The sequence below is a fragment of the Trachinotus anak genome, unplaced genomic scaffold (assembly GCF_046630095.1).
Source record: "Trachinotus anak isolate AG129_WGS33_773 ecotype Australia unplaced genomic scaffold, CSIRO_AGI_Tana_v1 ptg000025l, whole genome shotgun sequence".
Taxonomy (NCBI): Eukaryota; Metazoa; Chordata; class Actinopteri; order Carangiformes; family Carangidae; genus Trachinotus; species Trachinotus anak.
In genome coordinates this window covers 10,188,559-10,210,060 of record NW_027273876.1, presented here as the reverse complement: position 1 = coordinate 10,210,060, position 21,502 = coordinate 10,188,559, and the positions used below count along the sequence as shown (strand labels likewise).

At 41.8% G+C, this 21,502-nt stretch overlaps 2 protein-coding genes across 3 annotated transcripts in view; one reads left to right on the top strand and one right to left on the bottom strand.

Moving 5' to 3' along the window:
* atrnl1b (attractin-like 1b) overlaps positions 1-6,238 on the bottom strand; it is a 61,623-nt gene extending 55,385 nt beyond the window's left edge. The window contains exons 1-4 of the mRNA XM_071462140.1: positions 5,048-6,238; positions 1,903-1,986; positions 385-498; positions 51-179 (exon numbers count right to left, since the gene is read on the bottom strand). Coding sequence (XP_071318241.1) covers positions 51-179; positions 385-498; positions 1,903-1,986; positions 5,048-5,298 — 578 coding nt within the window. The 5' untranslated portion in view covers positions 5,299-6,238. The remainder of the gene's footprint in view (positions 1-50; positions 180-384; positions 499-1,902; positions 1,987-5,047) is intronic.
* A 6,936-nt stretch (positions 6,239-13,174) lies between these two features.
* Positions 13,175-21,502, top strand: part of afap1l2 (actin filament associated protein 1-like 2) — a 36,154-nt gene continuing 27,826 nt past the window's right edge. The window contains exon 1 of one of the 2 annotated variants that reach the window (XM_071463624.1): positions 13,175-13,456. In XM_071463624.1, coding sequence (XP_071319725.1) covers positions 13,441-13,456 — 16 coding nt within the window. In that variant the 5' untranslated portion in view covers positions 13,175-13,440. Of the gene's footprint in view, positions 13,457-20,132; positions 20,227-21,502 lie in introns of those variants that run through there. The other variant, XM_071463625.1, reaches the window with a different exon arrangement.

Below are 21,502 nucleotides of genomic sequence, written 5' to 3'. Positions count from 1 at the left end.
ATTATGTTCTGCCTCTAGTTTAAGTTTGAATGTAGAGCCTGGATACTTACGAGTAAAATATTTCAAATCCTGTCAGGTTGTAGGCAGCATCGCTGAAAAAGTGTAGTAGTGCGTAGCCTGAGGTCGTCTCAACCTCAGGAACCGTCTCATTTCCTCGTATCTCTGGCACGATGAGGCCACTGTGCAGAAAACGGCATCACTGACATCACTTTCTCACAACTCTGCTAAATCAGGGTGACTAGACACATGTTACATGAAATGAAGACTAAACTACACAGCAAAAAAAGAAAGCAAAAAAACATGAATTTACAAATGTCTCAAACAAGCAATAAGTATTTCCTGGTTTGCAATCAAATCATATGCAGTAAGTGTCAAGATTCTCACCTGAAAACAGCAACCAGAGGAGCATATATCGAGTCTCCATCATAGACGTACATATGGTCCCAACTACATTCTGTGGCAAAGTGGTTAAATCTTAACCGAAGAACTGCATTTGGACTGAGAGAGGGAAAAAAACACAAGAAAAAATGGTTTAGGTTTCATGGATAAACATTTAAACAGCACATAAACCTACTCTACATTCTCCAGATCACTGCAGGCCAAATGTTAACTGTAGCTTCAATGGAGAGGGGTACTGATGGACTGCTTTTGTTTTGGTGCAATTGCTCTCTCAGTGTCCCACTTCTGCTATAACCAAACAAAAACCTAATGAATTACCTTATTTATATTCATTGACATCCTCAAGTATCATTAATAGCTCTGTGTGACCACAGGCAACTTTTCTTTGTCAATGAAATGACAATTAAACGCATCAGTAGGTCCAGGGACTCTTCTGCTCTGTGAAAGAATGCTAATTACAATGTTATCAAACTCCAGCTCATCAGACAAAACTTCTGAACCTTCAAAATGTCAGACAAATGTCAGTATGTGAATGTATACTTCCTTCAAAGATGCTGATCTACATTGAAGCATATTAAACAGGGAACTGGGTAGCTTTTAGAGCCTATGCCAAGTATTTGAACTCCTTTGTTGAGAGAAACAAGGGGGCTACACGCGAACTTTACACTGCTTTCAGCTCAAAAAACTACAAATTGACTATGTTAAGACAGCATGAGGGTGTAAATACCAGAGGGGGTGTGTTTACATGTCTGGGAAACTCCATGTTCCACCACTTAGAGGAGCCTGATTTGGCTCTTTATAACACCGAAGTTGAATTCCAAGTTAACGGGGACCCTGCACCCTTGCTGGAGGGAGTGAGGGAATTTAAGTGGACCATGCCCACACACTTTGGTTGTGTCCACATATTCACCCTTGGTGGGAGAATGTGGGATGTGTAATGTCTAAGATTCTGTGCCTTAACACTGATGTGTCATTTCTCTCCCTTTATCTTGGAGTTAGTTCTGAAGGTGATGACTTTACATAAGCCTTTATGAGATTTTCTTAGTTCCATGTAAAAAAAAAAAAAAAAAAAAAAAAGCTCTCACCAGAAATCCCCCTATTGTGGCCCTTTTTTACAGGAACAGTCAATGATATATGCTCTGTGGAGCGGGTGGCTTATATCCTTTGTCTACAGAAAGATGGGGGGGGGGGGTACTGCAGGAAAAAGGACTGTTACCTACAGGAAACGGATACTAGCAAAGTTTTTTCTCTCTCTCTCTCTCTTTCCCTCTTAAATTAAGCATCAGTGCTGAAACTGAACTGCGCCCGTCTACCCGTCTCTGAAGTTTGTTCAAGCAAGACCTCGTGCGTGATGCCCCGTATGCTTGTGTATTAAACTTTAAATGTTAAAAAAAAAAAAAAAAAACAGAGATGCTGATCCGCTTGATTTTATTACACCAATGTGTTTATGCTGCATAATTAAATTTGGCTCTGCAGGCTCAGCTTCAACAGAACAGTACTTACTAGCCCTCAATGAGCCAGGTGCACTTTGTTTTGTACTTGTAGTTGATTGGACCATCGGTGAGGTATCCTGAGGGCTCCATCAACCTGAGGAAAGAATCGCAAAATTCAGGACAATCATCGAAGTAACGCTTCACCTCAAGTGGACAATTTAAAGTCTAAAATATGTGTTAAACAAAACAAATGTATGGTCGCACGTAAGATTAACAATCAAAAGGCAGAAATGGTGACTCTTATCCTCTTCAAGTGTTAAACCAACTTATTTATCAGTGCGTACAGTGTAGTCAGACTGCTTTCAACACAAGGGCAACTTGTGGATGAAATTTGTTTGGCAGTTAGGAAAGACACATTCCAAGATGCAACCATAAAACTGGAAAACATCCATGACCACAGGTAATTATCCCGTTTGTTGCACTGCTTTCTAGTGCACGAGAGACAGTGACTCCGCTCTCAGCAGACACCCTACATCACGCAGATGATTGTGTATTGCTGCTTGAAAAATGTTCTTAGACAAATATCTAACCTGCACATTCCCAGATTATAAAGTATCATACAATTTCTGAGAGTATCAACATTTTTTGTAAAACATCCAGCTCTTTCCATGCTTTTAACAAATGTCTAACCTCTCTGACAATAATTCATAAAAACTTTTACTTTAATGGCAGCATAAAGGCTGATTTCTTGTCCTGGTACAAAATCCCCTACAAGTTTGGACTCAGGTGTCCAACTACAGTGTCGCTCACTGCTTTCAATTGCCAGAATTTCAGATATGAAGATAAAAAGCTGGCAGCCAGCCCAAGGTCAGTCCAAGCCATGCAGAAGATTCAATCAGCTGTCTCATGAAAAGGTTCCCCTGCCTCTTTTCTGCCCGTGTCCACACTCTGACACTGGAAACAATTTTCAACCAAGCAGTCTCCACAAAAAAAGTGTGTGAAACAAAGATAGATGACTTTCAAATAGAGATTCATCACTGTCCCATATCACAAGAAATTAGAGTTGTATGCACACATCCCACGGCACTGTGCGATCACCCTCAGAATCATTTGAGAAAAAGACAGATTACCCTAAAACATTTTCTCGACACAGCGATACATTTTCTGGTTTGCGACAGATTGTACTTTGATTAAAAAACTCATTTGGATGTCAAAGTTGAGACAAATAATCCATGAATCCACACAGTGAGTATCTGACAGCTGATAACGTTCTTCTTTATGACACCTTTTTTTTTTTTTTTTTTTTTGATATATCCGACTTTGGAAGCTTTCACAAACAGACTGGGCTCTAATGGGTGGTCTGCATAACCAAGAACTAAGTGGTATTCCCTTTTATGTCCTCGCCAGTTGTGTTAGATGAATAACATGATATAAGATTACTTTCAGTTCAGAGGTTTTGACATGATAATGGCCTCAAGATGGGTTGTAATCTCATAAAGACACAATGGTATGCATTATGATGAGGTGCAATCTTGACGTTTTGTTCTTTGTTAACTGCTCACATTACAAAAGCATGTATTATAGTACATTATATATGCTTGAGCTGTATTTAAAGATTGATATTCTTTATGTACTGTCTAGTTACAGTTAGAAATGTGTTTTGCTGAGGTGAACACTTATGATATAAACACCCAGCCGAATGCAACCAGCAGTGAGTTTGGTTTGTGTAGACACCCACGAACGATGAATTTTTCATGCTGCACTTTGGACCTCCCAGGGAAATACTATCCTGTGCATGATGTGTCAGGACTGTGTGTGTGTGTGTGTGTGTGTGTGTGTGTGTGTGTGTGTGTGTGTGTGTGTGTGTGTTCCTGCCACCCATGTCACTTTAATGTTCCTCTTCTTTCTATATTTAAAATCAGACACAAAAAATAATCTGTGATGTTGTGAGGGAAGCCACAACTTGGTTACGGTGCTGGGCAGCAAAGTGTAACAGATCATGTGTTAACCTGGGTGCATGTCGCCATGTATTCCACTGACTACAGAGATACTTAGAGTTAAAGTCTCACATTTCAGTAGTTTGTCTGTAGGTGATGGGAGGTTATTCCCTGACAACATGCCTGATAACAACCTATACAAAACCTCAGACACATCGAGACCAACGGTAATTACTGTGATCAAGGCACTTCTGCACCACTAACTGCACCTCAGGTGTACGGAAAGGCAATTAGATGCTCCTGTCAAGAGTCACAATCAAGGAGAATATCATTATTATTACTATTATTATCATTACATAGAAGTTTGAACATTTATTCTTTGGTCATTTGCCATTCTTTCCCTGCCTACTACCAACTACTGATGTGCACCCCGCCTTTAGTTTGTTGCATGATGAAGTAACTGAGGGACTGAGGAAGGCTACAGGCAAAGTGAGACATTTTCACCAAACAATTAGTTGAAAACTCAATTAGTCAACTGACTGAAATTTAATCTGCAACTATTCTGACAATGGATTAATTGTTTAAGTCAATTTACAAGCAAACACGTTACCTTGTAATTGTGAGGATTTGCTGCTTTTCTTTTCCTTCTGTGATACGACACTGAATCTCTTTGAGGTTTTTTTTGGACAAACATTTTGAATAGTTAGGTTAAGTTTTGAGAAACTGTGATGCACATTTTTCTGACATTTTACTGACCAAACAGTTAATCTACTAACTGCACAGATTCATCAATAAAGAAAATAATCCCTATTTCCAGCCCCTGGATTAACATGAAACTAAACATATCAAACTTGTCTTCTCACTTCCCAAAGCTTTGTCTTATGCTGGTTTTTTAACCACTGCAAGATGTGGTCATGAGTACTGGGCTCAACAGATCTGCTGAGGCTGCTGACTGATTCAAAAATATATATATTTTTTTTTTTAAATCAATATGTTTTAAGGGGTTTAGTTTTGGTCATGTGGGACATATTCTTCATTATAACTGCAACCAATCTCCCATTAAGATGGCTGCACACCGGGTCTATGTGATGAGTGCAAATGATCTCTGCTGACACTGCTGATAGATGGCAAACAGCAACTTCAGATTTGATCCCAGCCTCCTCCGGGCAACTCAGACCATTTCTATTTTCAATATCATGAGAGGTCTGAAAACAATGACACTGGATGTTGGCCGCAGATGAAATAGTGGAGCTAAAGATTTGGTGCACGGCCACTCACTTGAACCTCCCTTGGCAGTGCTGGCACTGGTCTCCAACCCATCCTCGGTCGCAGATGCAGGATCCGTTTACACATTTTCCGGAGAGGCAGTTCTTGTCACACGGTTTCGCCGGTGAGGCGTGAGTGAACAGCACAAAGTAAAACAAAACATACACCACCAAGTATCTGTTGATACCCCGCAGATCGCTGCGAGTGGTTGCTTTGGGTCCAAAAAGAAAGAGTTTAGTCTTACATTTCCCCCCAGGATCCATTTTTTCCCCCCAGGTCGACCAAAGCCGAGCAAAAGACCGGGGCCTTTAGGTCTGCTTTGGGAGAAAGCCTCGGCTGCTCAGATTGTTTCAATTATCACGAAGAAGTCCTGCATATTCGCTGAGTGTTATGCATACTGAAATGAAGGCTCGGCTAAGCCTGCTTACAAAGCTGTGGAGAAAACGGCTGAGAAAACGCAGTGTTAGCTAAGTGTCTCCAAAAGCTGCTTGGTTAACCGCATGCATAGATTTGGAGTGGGAGGAATTCCCTTCACCCTACCTCTTGTTGGAAGAAGCTACCAAAAAAAGCGGCGAACCATCTGTTAAAGCTAATAAAAGCAGCTAGCTCTGAACACTGGGACTTAGCTAACACATCGTTTGTTTGTCTATGTAGCGTTAGCTTATTTGCAGTTTGGCATCTGCTAGGCAACGGAACGTTACTGCATTGATTCAAGACCATTCTCTTCCAAATGCCACTTCAGCAGCCATTTTAACGCGTAAACAATCCCTCACACCGAAACAGGGATGTACACTGAAACATACTAGTGGTCCGTCCACAAGCCGCCACAATTTATCCGGATCTTGTCCACAGAAGAACAAAGGGGTCGTGGTGTTTGTAGCCCTGGACCCTGTGCGAGGGCTGCCGCAGTCAACATGGATGTGGTGAGATGTGGGAACTGGAAGGCTATTCCTGCCGACTAGGGGGGCATCGAGCAACCACTTTGAACTCTTGTTGAATCTACTGGTCTTTTCCCACGGCGATTTAAGCACCTTGAAACGTAGCCTTCGTTGACAGAACTGTGCTGAGGTGTATCCGTGTGTCCCAGTTAAAAAAAAAGAAAAAAAACAAGCCGCGCTGTGGCTCTCAAAACATGACAAGAACTGGCAGCGATGGATTTCCTAGCGCAGCGACACTAGACAGCTCCTCAGGTTGGAGAAAACTAAACACAGCCCGCGCATGCGCACTGGGACATGGTAAACTGGTTCTGTTTAAAGGTACAGTGTGGAAAAAGCGACGGAGCTATGCGGCATTTAAAAACCTACGGGTCAAGGATTACCAACACATCCATACATATCATCATTGTTGTCTAAACACCCACACACACACACACACACACACATATATATATATATATAAAACAGATCTATCATATCAATCTAACATATATAATTATATATGTATAGATAATTATATTATGGTTATATTGTAGTATATTACAAATCTGCAGATCTGCAGTATTTCTGTTGTATATGGGCACTGTGGTGTTCTTTATGCACAGTCGAGTGTCAAAAACAAGCATCCTATCAGTTCACAAATTTTCCCTCAAGCTGTTCTGATTAGTGAAGTAAGGTGATGGGTTTGCTGGGTTGAAAATTTACATCTATGTTATATTCATACAGCTTGTACTTTTACCCTTGATGGCAGAAAATGGAACACTTAACTGCTAAAGTGACAGCGAGGGTGGTAAAAAGCTGTCAACAACACTATTGCAAAATAGTCAACGATGCTCTATGATTAATTCAGTGCAGCTCAGGTTGGAGGATGTGATTTCGGAGCTACAATTACCCTGCTGAACTTCACTAATACAGAGAGGCTGAACTGCATTTGAAGTGCATATGCTGCTGGATCGAGGATGTTCTCATCGTACTTGAGGTGATGGCACATGACAGGAAATTTAAATAACTGATATTAATGGTTGGGGGAAAAAAATCAACGGCAAGGTCAAGAGGTGACAGGCGCTTTGTTAATAAAGTCTCTCAACATTCATGTTTTTGAGAAGGCTCCATTGTGACCGTGCTCTAACATCAGATGCAGAATGTCTCTCTGAGAGAGCACTTGCCTCTGTTTGAGATGAGGCACCAGGGCGGTGCCGGCTGCCGAGCTGAGGAATTGATTTGGGCTTTGGTGGACTATGCAGGGCTAAGAGAAATCTAAGATGTGGTTCTGTTCGTGTCTATCATACAGAAGGTGATGATGCTTCTGCCACTGAATGTGACAGAAAAGGGATCCAATGGCAGATGGAGCTTGGCGTCTTCAGCTCTGGTTTGTTCTGAAGTTCTGAAACAATTCCCTGCTCATTGTGTTAAACATGTAGCTGAAATCACTCCTCAAAAGCAGCAGTGATGTGCAGGTTGCCATGGTGAAAACTGAAATGGCAATTACTGTGAGAGTGTACATTTCTATAGACACTTACTCTGCTGGAAAAGGGTTACAAAATGACACAGTCTCGGGCATGATTGGGCAGATTCTTCTGTATTGTAGTTCACTAGGTGATGTTTTTATTTACTATAACATAAAAGTATATGTATAATTCTTTGGTTGGTGCCTGTTAAACAGATTCATTTATCTGAAACTGTCCATACTTTTACATTTACACCTGCAGGTGGCAATGTTGCGCAGCAAGATTAAGGCATGGCTGCACAAATGTTTCACAATGGGATACAGTCCTGGGGCTGGAGGTGGAAAGCAGGAGTAATTGACCAGAAGTTTCTATTCTGACTGTGGAGCAGCTTGAAACTGCTAACTCAGGGAGCCTAAAACTGTTCCAATTTATATCTGTTATGATGTTAGCAACAGAATGAACTGAAAAGTGATCACAATTATCAGATTACAAATAGTAACATAGTTGTACACAATTGATAACAGGCCTTTTTCTGTGTTACTAATAACATTAGCAATGATTCTGTTCTGTTCAAGTGTCCCAGTAAGGCATGACAGGGTGACACTGAACCAGCATGCACAATCCCAGCACTCTGAAACTGAAGCAGCTCAATGGAAGTCAGATATATATATTTTTTAAATTTAAACCTGGGCTTTTCCCACTGTGACATGTTAAAATGTGTTCTCAGAAAACACTGTTCCGTCTTGTTTGGGCAAAACTTGTGTGAGCCCACTGAGTCAGTCCATGGATCAGCTTAAGAAAGTGTCAAACTGACAACAGGTCATGATGATTTTATATAGTAAAGAGACAAATGTCTGATGGTAGATGATATAGTTGTGCAAAGTGCAGTATATTCTGATTTGTGGAGGGTTTGTCCTGAACACAGACTCTATTTTGAAAGCACAAAACAAAATTATAGTACATTATGTGAATCTTTTAAATGCTTGTCATCTGCTGCATCTTATTCAAGTCGTGGCTGTGAGGAGGTTTGACTGTGAAAAATCTCTCTCAGTGTTTCCTAAACAAAACCTACCGGGCAGGCAAGCTTTAAGCTGTCACCTCAACATTTTCTCAGCCTTCCCATGAGTCATCTGCACACATTTTTGAGATCTGAAGAGCCGCTGTTTATTTCCCACAGAGGTTACTGTGAACCTGATCACACACAAACTAAAAAACAATATTATTGCAGCATGATTTAACACTCCCCTACTTAAGCCACGGGAGAGCCTGTTGGCGTTTAGTCAGGTGCACGCACCTCGGTGGTGCAGGGAAATAGGCACCATCTTTACAAGGTGTAGTGTGTCTGAAGGCAGTGCCCTCTGCATTCTTGGTCTAAATGTTCTTAAAACAACAGGGAGGTACAGCAGAGTCTGTGGATTCAACTTTCTTTGGAAATTCCCAGACGCAACAGTAAGAGGAGGCACATGGTTTAGACTAGATTAGATGAAAATACCTAAATAAATGGGGGGTCTCTTTTCAGGGGATTGGTGGTGCATTATGTGTCTGTATATATGTGTGTGCAAACATGGGAGAGGTCCCTGAATCAAAGAGGATCCAGTGCTAATTTGGAGTTGAGTCAGTGACCTTTGTCCTCTGAGTCACAGCTGAGGAATGGTCTTTGTGCTCCAATCAGCGGCTGAAAAGAGGAGAGAACCCCAGTCTGCACTCTCACTTTTGACTCAAAAACGCACCAAATTAAAGTTCAAGTGTCCGTCTGACCCCACTGGAAACTTTTAGTAACCCTGTTCCACACCTACATACAAATACCTCACACACATATGGACAAGCATCCAAATCTGAATTTTCAAGACCTGAAACCTCCTGTACTGACAGGAGCTTCCAGGGGTCTGCTGCACAAAAGGAATTCCCCTGCAGGATTAACAAGACCTCTTTTTGCTGTGGACAGAGTGGAGGCAAGAAAAGCCAGACCACCCTTGTTTTCAATTCATGCTGAGCCATCATGCCTGACTCACATTCACACTTTCCCCATTCACTCAAGGCTATATGATGATGAGCGCAGGAAAAAAATGACATCATCTGTTGTCTTTTAACTGACGCGGTTGTGGTGAGGTGAAGCATTCAGACAAATAGGTAAAGGTTCAAGGCCGAGAACTGAATAGGCACACTACACTTGCACTCAAAGGGGGTGAAAACATTTTCTTTTCTTTTGAACTCATGCATAACAACAATAATACAATATTGAGCAAGGAAGTGCATTCCTGGCCTTGGAAACAAGGCCTTGAAAAAATTTGATTCAAGGTTCACTTACCAGGTTTTTCTGGACCACACTTAGGTCATGTGAGGACAAGTCCATCCACTGATGAAGACGGTAAAAAGCTACTCAAATTGACTTCAATTTAAGAGAGTATTTCTCATTGTGAAAAAAAACTTTTCCATTGACTTTCACATTTGCTTTTTGATATGAGCTTAACTCAGCAGTTACTATAAGACACCAGAAGCCTCTGCAAGGCAATAACAGCTCTTATGTATTTAGTCAGGAAATAAAAGATGCCACCATAATCCCACAATTACCCTTCTTTCCTGAAACCACAGGGCAGACAAACAAAGCACTTATGACATAAACATCCAAGGCTAAAGGCTAAAGGAACCACACAGCTGTCCGACTGTATTAAGTAAATAATTGTATCAGCATTTGTTACAAAAGCCAGAATGAAAACCTGAGCCAGTCATCCTGAAAACAGACCCTGTGGGGTTTTGAAAACGCTTACGCTTTGTCTTTTAAAATGTTTGTACCCATCAGCCATAAAGCAAGTAATAAAATAATACACTCTGTGTGGCAAAGCAGAGCAACTCCACTACATTTTATTCTTCTTTTCTTTTTTTTTTTTTTTTTTTAGCCAAGATCACTTGTACAGAACAGCAACATGATTACAATAGTTGCATTTTTAAAAATGCCATCATATTAAAATGTTACTGAATTACAGTATCCATTTTATAAATATCACATGATGCGTCAAAACGGTCTTGGATAATCAATAGGAAGGCAAATGGGATTTTAATCTGCAAATGTGCAGATGCAAACCACCAGCCACACATCCCATCCAAGCACATGTTCCATTTTGACCATTTTGCAATAAATGAGTAATTTCTCAATAATCAATTTAATAATAAATAATTCCTAGTCAGTTCATGATTTCTAACCAGTTGTCCACTGTAGGTGGATCGGAATTCAACTCACACGAAACCCCTCGCGGTTCGAGCAGTGAATTACCATTCCTCTCACAAACACACATACTTAGAAACCATGAGTACATTCAACGAAGTCCCCGCTGACTGGTGCTCTATTGTTGCTCTTACCAGCTTATCCTGCAGTATTTTGGCTGTATATTAATCCTAACTGACAAGGGCATTGATTTAGATTCAGTAAAATGAAACTTCATGCTACATGTCAGTCTACCAAACCACAACGCACCTCTCAGGACTTCATGGATAATTTAAAATGCACCTTTGAGAATTCTTACAAAGAAACCAACGTGAACTAACATTATTGGCTCCACTGGCAAAAACAATTAAAATCCCAACTGGGTCTTAGGAAGCCTGCTGGTGCTTTTAGTCAGGTCCCTTGAATATTTGTGAAGTGCTGAGCCCCATACAGCCACAGGGCTGCATACAGACTTCAGCTTAAGGGTCTCAAAGTTTATAAAATAAGGATTGAGTGTTTGCTGTGGTTGCTCTCAGGATTTGGAAAAAAAAAAAAACAGAACAAGAGATGTGCAAACTCAGCTGATTCTTGTCAGTAGCATCTCAAAGCTCCACCTTTGTGTGCCAACATTTTACTCATTCTTCCATCTCTCTTGTCTCTTTCTTCTTGGTTTGGTCTTTTTGGTATTTCTCTTTTGTATACACTGTATCTTTTGTCTTGTTGTTACAGGGTAACCACAGTAGCAGGTATGATAGCTCAAAGGTAGGTTAACCTGTATTTATGTGTAGCATTGTAAAACACTGTTGCTCAATGTAAGACAGAAGAACGAGACACCTGCCTAACTAAGAGTCTACATCAAAACATGTTTGATAAGTTTGGAGACTTTTCACTGTTGGTTTAAAAAGGCAGACAAGGAGACATGATGTCTGATTTACAAATATGATAATTCATAAATGTTTAATAAGTGCATTGAACACTTTGTAGCTCTTGAGAAGAACCTACTAACCCTTTCCCAAACATGTTTAAAGGTTAGGATGTTCTTCCCTTGTTTGTGCACTCCCCCATAATCTCCACTCCCTCCCACAGTCCAAATACATCCCTCCCCACTGAGCGTAACGGCCTGTCTTCTCTGTGATTGCCTGTGATGAGTGAGCTGCGACCCTGACTATACTAAACATGACATGGATGAATACATAAAAGGCTGAGTTGAAAGGCTGAGCCCTGTATGATCATGTGTCATGACCAGAGCCTGGTGCTTTACTGTAACAATCACTGACACCCAGGCATGTTTCAATCAATCAAACACATTCACAAGGAATCAAAGAGGCTTGAGAAATGTAAAGGACCACATGTTTCCGTGTAATTTCACCTGCAAGTTTGCTCAGTGTGATCTTTGGCCCAAGTCATTTGTCATACGTCATATGTAAAACAAAGTGCAAGCCAGATCAGATCTGAAGCAAGACTGCATGAAGTGGTATTGATGTCATTGCTTGAAGCCTTTAGGTTGTCAGATTGAGGATGTCCTGTCTGTGTGTTTTAGTGAGCAGTTTCCCACACAGCCCTGGTCGGCTGTGTCTCTTTGTCTCATTGGAAGGAGAGAACATCCCATTAGAGGCTGCTTGTGTCCGCCTCTGTGCGACCCCACTCAGCCTCCTATCTGCCACAGCACCAGGTGACATCACAGGACCGCCACCTGCTGTATTTCCTAAGGGTGCTATGTTTATCTTGGGCGTGACTGCCGCAAAACAATGATCAAGTGGTAGATCTGGTCTTGCCCTTTTACTTCTTACCACTCAACCACATAATTGTCCTTGTTGTCTGAGCTGCAGCATTAAATGGAGGGACAGTGTGTGTAACTGGATAAAACCACATCAGCCCAGTGGTGGTCAGGTTAAATACAAACCACTTGATGTGTTTTAATCATATTCTGGAGTGTGCTGTGTTAACTTTGTTTGACATTCCTCTCATACCTCCACCCGGTCACGGTTCTCCCACGGGGGTGCGCGGTTGTTTAGTCAGGGAACTTCACTTTTCTGTTGCCAGAGAGAAAGCAATGGCTGCAGAAGTGTAGTACAGTAAATGTGGACAACCACTGTTCACATATGGATAATAACCTTTTGTCCTCACCATTTCTTCTGTTTCTGGACTGGCAGACTGTACTCCCCCTGAATACTCAAGTCTTATCATTCAAATATCATGTGGGTTTATTATTTTAAAAAACAATATATATAAATTTATAGCAGGAAACCAACCAAGTCTGAGCCCCAAACAACTTCCAGAGATTCGTGTTCACTGATGTCTGTTCCCTGTGATCTTATGGATCTGAACACAGTTTCCTACACAAGCCCACCGTGCAACCATCCTCTCAGGGTGTCACAGTTTTCTTGAGTGAGTGAGTGGGTGAAGAGTCAAACTCTTCCTCAGTTTGTCGTAAATGACACCCGAGAAGTCCCCGTTTCGGAGGGAGAGCAGGCGATCCGTAGTCTGGATGCTGCATACCAAGGAGGAGGAGGTGCGGCAAAGCAGATGAGGAAGAAGAGGAGAGCGCTGTTGTTCCGTCAAAGCTGTGGGCTGTCTGGCCCCGGTCGCTCAGTCAGTGTGTTGTTGAAAACGGGAGCGCTGGGGCTGCATTCCGCAGAAGTTGCTGCCCCATCACTCAGAAACTTGTCTGCAAACTTTTCCCTTTTTCTTTCCTTTTTTTTTTTTTTTTTTTTTTTTTTTTTGTTCCTGTTGTTGTTTTTGTTTTGGGGATTGTTTGATTTTATGAGCGGAGGGAAGCGAAAGACAAGAAGGTGAAACTGCGAGCGCCCGAGCGAGCGAATGGAGAAGCACAAAGGTAAGAAGGAGGATTTTTCTACTTTGTGACAGTGACATGACTCTCCCCTGTCACTGCTGACGGTGCAGCCATGTTTCCATGCGACTACTTTACAATATGCATCTGACACTCACTGTCTTTGGATGCGTTGGAGTCATTTGCATGTGGCCAGCAGACAAAATGTGATGTTTTTTTTTTGGGGGGGGGGGGGGGGGGTGCCCTGCCTCCACAGTTAGAAGTGGCATCTACATGTTCAGATGTAGATGCCTGTGTAAGGACACGTTATTTTCCCATATTCGCCCAGATTTTGGTCACCTGCCCCTGATAGTCATCAGTGAAATGACTCTGGAGGTGGGTTAGGATGAACTGAAACATTCTGACAGACAAGAGTCCTCAGACTGATCAGAGTGAAACTGCTGGAGGGAGTTGAATGCACCCTGTTTCATTGAAGATATGAGGATGTATGACTTGACCTCTCCTCTGTAAAAGTAGTTTACACTGATGATTTCCAATAGCAGCAACACTGTTCTCAGAGCATTCCTTAAATTCCTGTGGTTGTTTGTGCGTGAGGGATAAGCAAGGACATTTGATACTTCCTGATTGGCATAAACAAAGAGTTTGAGCCCAAATGTTGAAATTAGTCAGTAGAATGATTGGCCACGAGTTACACCTCACCTTGCAGTCTGAACGACGTTAGTTAGGCTGACAGGGGAAACATGACCGTGGACCGCTCTACCAACCCCCTCAGCTGGTGTATAGGTGAGGCAACCGGGTGAAGCAGCTTCCTGAAGTGAAAACAATGGCAATAGTCAAACTGCACTGGAATCACCACCATTTGAAAGACAGCAGTCTTGCTGCAACATTCCCATTCTCCAGCTGACTGGACAGCCCTGTCTGTTTACTCCCACCGCTCTCTCAGAGTAAACACCCAGTGTTGCAAGCAGACAAACGCAGAGATTGATTGATCTGGCAAACTTTTTGATCATTTATTAATTGTTTGACTCAGTTTTTGAGCGCAAATATCAGGAGTTGGTTGGATAAAACAGGTGATTTGGAGCTTCGAGAAATAAATATTTGCCAGATTAATTGATAATGAAAGAAATTATTAGTCACAGCTCTAACCGTATACAATATCTCAATACACATGCATTTGGCAAAATGTAGAGGAGAGAGGCATCTCACAGTCATGTTTCAGCATTTATGAGATAACACTGATTGTCCACAAGGGGAGCTATTCTGTTGAGTTGATTGTGTCTCTTCTCACAGGCATAGCTGAAACTGAGGGGAGGGGGGGTGACTATAAAGTATGTTTCAGTATTTTGGGACCCTAAGTGGTTTGCAAAGGTGAGCAATGCAGCATGGATTTATCTCCTATCCACTGATCAGGCTTTGACACCTAAGGGAATGGTTTAAGTGAAAAATGTAATAATGTAATAATAAAAGGGGGAATATGTGAGCAGTGAGGATGTCTTTAGAGAAGGGGAAAGCTGGGGGCAGATAGTGAGATGCAGGGCAAGAAACCAGCATCTGTTAGTTGCAGAGTGGAGAGAATGAGCTGGTGTGTACTCTTTTGGCATCTGTATGCAGCAGCACCAGGACACTGAATTAGACACTAACAGCCACAGGCAGTCAGTGGAGGGGGTACAGTAAAGGGAAACCTGGGAAAAATTCAGGCGGGCCAATAACAAGGAAAGGCATTGTTTAGTATTCTGGATATGCTCTGTGTTTTTCAAACCTGACTCATGCAGGTTTCATTCCGGAGAAGCACTTCAGCGTCTCATGTCACTGATTCTCACACCTTGTGCCAGAGGACGTGGATCAAATTAGCGAAACCACCTGGAGCTGTGTTTAGTTTGAATGATCTTCGGGTCGTGATGGGACATGTTTGAGAATCACTGTTGCAGTGAAGGACGTAACTCAGCAGCTCGGCCAAGTGATGATTGGAGCACTTTTTGTACAATTGTTGACCTGTTGGTCACTTTGTCCAGCATCCAATCACAGTCTGCATGCTAATGTTTCAGCCTACTAAATGTTAAATAATCATGTGGCTAAGAATATTTGTATTTTTCTCACACTGCTTTCTTTACGCCAAATAACTGTATCTTTAATGCATTTTTTATTACATGCATTAATATTTTCAGAATAATGGCCTATAAAAGAAACATTACCTAGTATTGTATATTATATACAATATTCTATTCCTATAATGGATGTTTATTTTTTGCAGTATCTATTATCTTCCTTTCCCCGTCAATCAGTGCTTCTCACATCATGCCCTTGCTTGTTTTGCTTTCCATGTTATCATGGATCCCACCAGTTTCTAGGTAAGGCAGGTCCATGTTGAGTTCACTGTGCTGGCTTCATGCTCTTTGCAGCTGGGTTTCACGCAGAAAAGCAATGAGATCTACAACGATGGCTCCTTTTCTTGTCTCCAGTGTCAGCTGTCTTCTCCAACAATGATCTGATTCTGTGATAACTGCCAAAGTAAAATGTGAGACAAATGCAGGCAGACTGACATGGACATTTTTGAATCAGTGGATTGTTCAGCTGAGAGACAAACAACCACTCTAGGGTTTAAAAATTGATTGACTTTGAGGGATGGTGGAAGATATTGTCTTTTTTTTCCCACTAAAATGTTTATGTGTGTAGTTTTATTAACCTGTGTATCCCTGTACCGGTTGAAAATTAGAGTTTCAAAGGCACTTTTCAGTGTAGCATGACAATGTGACAGAGTCAGTGGGTTTAGAGGGTTTCACCCCCCATAAGCTCAGCAGAGGCAGGCTTAGATGTAGGCCGTCAGGACTGGCATGGGGTCTGCTGGTTCACTTGCATGTGTGTCATGGGCTGTACTTGCCAAGAGGGAGCGAGTGGAGTGCGGGTAATTCAGGAAGCTGGACTGGGCTATAAAAATGATGAAAAGAAAGACGGTCTTCCTGCTCTGCGGCGGTGGGGTGCTCAGTGTGAGTTTGGCCCTTTACGCCCTCTGGGTCTTGCTCTTGTTCATTTTCAACACATCAAACGTTGCTTTGTTTATTGGATACAGCAGCTCGGGATTAGACCTGTATTGTGTTTTTTTTTTCCCACCAGGTACTCTTATGAAGGAATAGGCACTTGTAATCGCACACATATGCACACGCTAGTTCTTTCTCTCCCTGCAGCCACTTACCTGTGGGATAATAGCGGAGCAGAGAAGCTTTTATGTGGGTGACTCTAGTTGGTTTTCATTTGTCAGCAGCTGCTTCTAGTCTGTCGCTTTCTTTCTCATCAAGCCAACACTGTGGAGCCTTATAAAGCTTCACTCTTCCTTAGACATGCTTCTGTTTATCACTACAGTGTAGTGTATACCTTTACTGAAAAATTGCTCATGGTTAATATCCACGGAAAATGATAAATATGTGCATGTACCCCTCACGCACCTCAGAATATCTAGAGGACGACGCCTTTGACTGTAGGTGGGGTCCTGTGAAGAGGGGGGGAAGTATTTGGCAGTGTAAGGAGTAGAAGACTGAAGGAGGGATGACGGCAGGGTGCGACATTAAAAAGAGGAGGTGGAATCACACTGAGCCTCCTCTGCCTCGTGGCCCAAGTCTGGCAGATTTTTAATCTCTGTGTGCGTCTGTGAGAAAAACTAATCAGAGGGGGAGAGTTATAGAGTCGTGTGTATTGGAAGGAGAAGTCCAGAGTCACAATGTTGCTATCATTTCCTGGCAAAGCAGATAGCAAGCATAAGTGGTAGCTAACTTTGTGTTCTGCATGTTGCACTGCTCCGAACAGCTCACGTTGTTTGGATGTTGACTTGTTTGGAGTCAGGTTTCTGCCCACCTGGCCAACGTAATTCCAGTCTTCACTCTACATTCAGCTGTGTTTTGGTTTCCACCCAACTCACGACCCTTTAGCTGCTACCCGGCTGACCTCTGTGACCTCTGTCTGCTGTATGGTGCTGAGCAGGTAGCATGCAGTGGGTTCGTCCAAGCTTTTTTGTCCTAAACAAGTCCCTGCCATTGAAAACTGCAAGACTCAACCGAACAATAAAGTCGCTGGTTTCAAAACCGAAACACAGATTAAGGCTTAAATCCAGCGTAGAGCTCAGGCAAGAATTTTTGTGGGTTCATCATTACATTTGGCACTTTGGATTGTTAGTGTAAAAATTAGAGCAGCCGTAAGAGGTGATATTTTGAACTTTCACTTTCAATTTGTGTCACCATTCAACATTTATTGAAGGAAAGCTGTTGACTTTTGTCCCACAGCTGTCTTCCGTCTCATTTTTTTCTCGTCACTGTTAACATTCAAGAGCAAAATGGTCAAAACGGTCATTCAATTGAGCCAGCAGTTGGCCTCACAACCAGAAAACATGTTCATAAACTGTTTACAGCTAAATTTGAAAATAACAGTGCACCACATTGAGCTTTAACAATGGTACCTCTTTTTTTTTTTTCTCCTGCAGACAAACAGTCCTGCATTACCCTTCAAACTTCATTTTCATTCTGCACTTTTCTCACTTCCCCTCATCCCTGACTTTGCAGCATGCACGCTTTCTCACGCACACATACGGACCTCATGTCATCATGCCTCTAAGCCAGTGTTAAACCTTCAGCTTTAGCCTTTTTTTTTTTTTTTTTTCCTGCAGGGAGCACAGTAACATGCGCTGCATCCTAATCAAGACGAAGTTGCGCTTACTTGGATTTTGGAGCCCATTAGCATGTTTCAGCTATAAAAACTTGTCTGATTTCTCCAAGGGCCAGGCTGTAAGACCCAATGCAACTGAGACAGCACAGATCTGAAGAAAGACTGGGGGAAGAGAAAAAAGTGTAGGGAAAGATAAAACGTGAGATGAATAAAGGCGAGATTCAATTGTCTTGGCAGAGGGATGATGAAAGAGGAGAAACTTGAAAAAGAGAGGAGGGGAAGCACACTTTATAAGTGACTCCTTCTCGACAGCTTACTTCTTCATTATTTGCACCTTTGTAAAAGTGAACACCTCAGTCTGTGGCTCAGCATCTTAGGATGAATCACTCAAGTAAGCCTAGTGCTTGTGTTTACTTTGACCACAGATTCTTTCTACTCTTTCTAACTTGCAGTGTCTTAATCTTTTATCTTTTCGACATATGACATTGAGTCTTCTGTTTCTTTTCTAAAAACTAATAATTGTGCAAACTTGGTTAATATTTGATTGTGCCACAGCAGCATGCCTCAAACATATTTTACAGGGAAATGCTATTTTTCATCTACCAACAAGTAAAGAAAAAGAAATAAAAACAATTCAGTTCATTATGAGTTGTCATTAGAAAACTGAAGGTTTTCGTTTCCACTAAACTGATTTCACCATTAGTTCCGGTGCTCTGGTCGAGGATGTGTCAAACGTAGTGCAACAAGCTGCTGTGGTGATAAAACCAGTGGACTCTGCTGACACTTCAGTCATGATCAAATCAAGCTCATCTTACATCAAAACTCTCCCACAGTGTGAAAAACACTTCGTATCACTAGTGGAAGAGCACAGCCATGACCTCCTTTCTGACCTCAACTGACCACAAGACTGCTGATAGATTTTATTTTGAAACCACCTTATGTACATAATTTGTATTATGTAGTGAAACTTGGAGAGATGCCTTCCAGCTTTTTAACCTTTTTAGTTTCTGACTATATAGAACCAAAGCCTGCAGGGCTCTAAGCACCAGCTCTGACGCTCAAACCATGTTGTATTTCAATCAGGTTGTTATTTACTCCACAGAGTCTGTCTGTTGCACACAGCAACACATCACAGTGGTTTTCACAGCAACACACCAAGACAGGAACTTGTAAACACTGATGACCATGCAGTGTAGAGCAGAGTACAACATATACCTGCAGTACATTACAATTAGTAGCACAGACCTGTATTTTAGAGAAATGAAACAACTGCTGAGAGGGGAGGGCAAGCTCCTCAGATTGAGACCTAGAAATCCACCTAAAAGCCCAGTGGGAACTGAGACTCACACACATTTGGGCAGATGGGTTGAAAGAGCAGCGTTGAGTTATGTCAGACCTGCAGCGAGAATTTAAACTGATTATATTATATGATAATGTGTGACGCTCAAGTCAAATCAAACTAGAGATGTATTTTCAGAATTCTCTAACCACCACAGGGCACTTTGTACTGTAGGTGTAGACATAGTACTCACAGATGTATCAAAAACTTAATTTTCCTATTTTTACAACGCAGTGAACTATAATGCTTAAACCTCATCTTGCTTCTAACCCTAATTTATTATTCTACTTTTCCCTTCACACATTTGTCACTCTGTCCGCTTCTTTCCAAAGTTCCTTCAGTGCTGCTATCAGACACAGACGAACCCTTTTCTGAAGTCATCATTTTTAGTCAGGTTTCTATGGCAATAACACCAAAACACAGCTTGGATTAATCCAGCCATGTCCACGCAGCCCCTGCCCCACAGCTGAACTCATGCATGCTGCAGGGAGACAGACCAGTGCCTGCCAATAGTGCTCAAACACCAATCAAACTGATTCTTGATCCTTTATTCAGGCCTTGCCTCTGCTCCTGGAAGTTCGCTGTGTAAAAGTCAAATAATTTCATGTCTTCTGAAGCAGAAGTACATTGATTCTGTGACAGTGTAAAAACCCACGCTGTCGTCCAAACAATTTACTCACATGTTGGGTCGCTGGTTCTTATTCTCCTTATTGCCACCACTTCCCTTTAGGTGTAGTTGTAGTTCTGTCATTGTCATTTGCAGGATGACAGCAGAGAAGAAAGCTCGTCATTAGACTTTGGTTCACTAGATTTAAAATGGATTTATGTAAGTGTCTTTTCTTATTTATACCAATGAATCTGCTTTATATATCTTTAACTTGACTTTGACTTGCCTGCTTTGAGATGTCAAGTATGTTTGCGAACCAAAGTAGCCTAAAACTGCTGTCTCCTTTGTAGAGGAGACTGAGGCAGCTGTTTAGCTTGGGAGACAAAGAGCTGGAATCACATTCAAAGAAACAGCCAATTAATGTCCATCCTGAGTAATGGTGATAGCTGTGCTGTAAACGAGTTTTATGAGTTTTCAAAAAGCTTGCCGCAAGCATGAGAGAAGATGTTTTTTTCATTTTGCCCAGTCAGCTAAGGCTGATTTAATGTCTCATCATTACTTAATCATGTAAAGCAAGTAAACAGTGTGGACGATTTGCTGGTTGCAAAATCAGTGTTTTGGAGTTTTCAGTTTTCACTGTGTCCCAATTAACTTGAGAAATAAGTGTTTTGTTTGAATGCATTTTTTAAATGTGCAAATCTTTGAGTGTGTGTGCTGGTGTGTGAGAACAGAGCTTGTTAGGAGTGATCTATTGTTGGTGTCACACAAGGCGTATTGTGATGCGCTGCCGGACATGTCATCGGGAAGCTGATTGCAGTGACTCTGAGTCATAGAATCAGTCAGCAGAAACTGCCTCTTTCCCCGCTGACAGTGTAACCCAGTGTGATCAGTGTCTGGAGAACATATGTGTCAGAGAGACACGGCAGAAAGACTTCGTGAAGTCATTGATGCATGGGTGTAGGTGGGTGCACAGGTGCATGGATGAAAAGGAAATATGGTTAGATGTGCAGGCAGGCAGACCGAACCAGCTCAGTGAGTGTGAGTATAGCATTCACTTTTCACTGGAGGTGAAGAAAACCTTGTGAGCACATCTGCAGCTATTTTCAACATCTGCACCACATCCCAAAATATGACTGTGATTCAGCGAGCAAAGGAAGTGTCCCAAACAGACCTCAACCAGCAGCTCCAAGCTGAACAAGCAAAAGGGCCATCTTGCATTTCAGCAGGCTTTATTGCATCATTAGATTGAAGCAATATTATAATTTCTTCTTGTTTTTGTTTTCCTTAATGCTCCACCCATTTCACTTTTTCCCCCCCAACACTGATCAAAGTTATAAAAATGCTTGAAACAAGCACAAATATTGCATCAGTGAAAAAACTACCAGCTATTTCCTGGAGCATGGATTGATATGCTGACATTATAGGAGTTATTTTGAAAGTAGGACAGATGGGGGGAGACGATGTATTGATGAGAGGAAGCATGTTTAATTCAAAT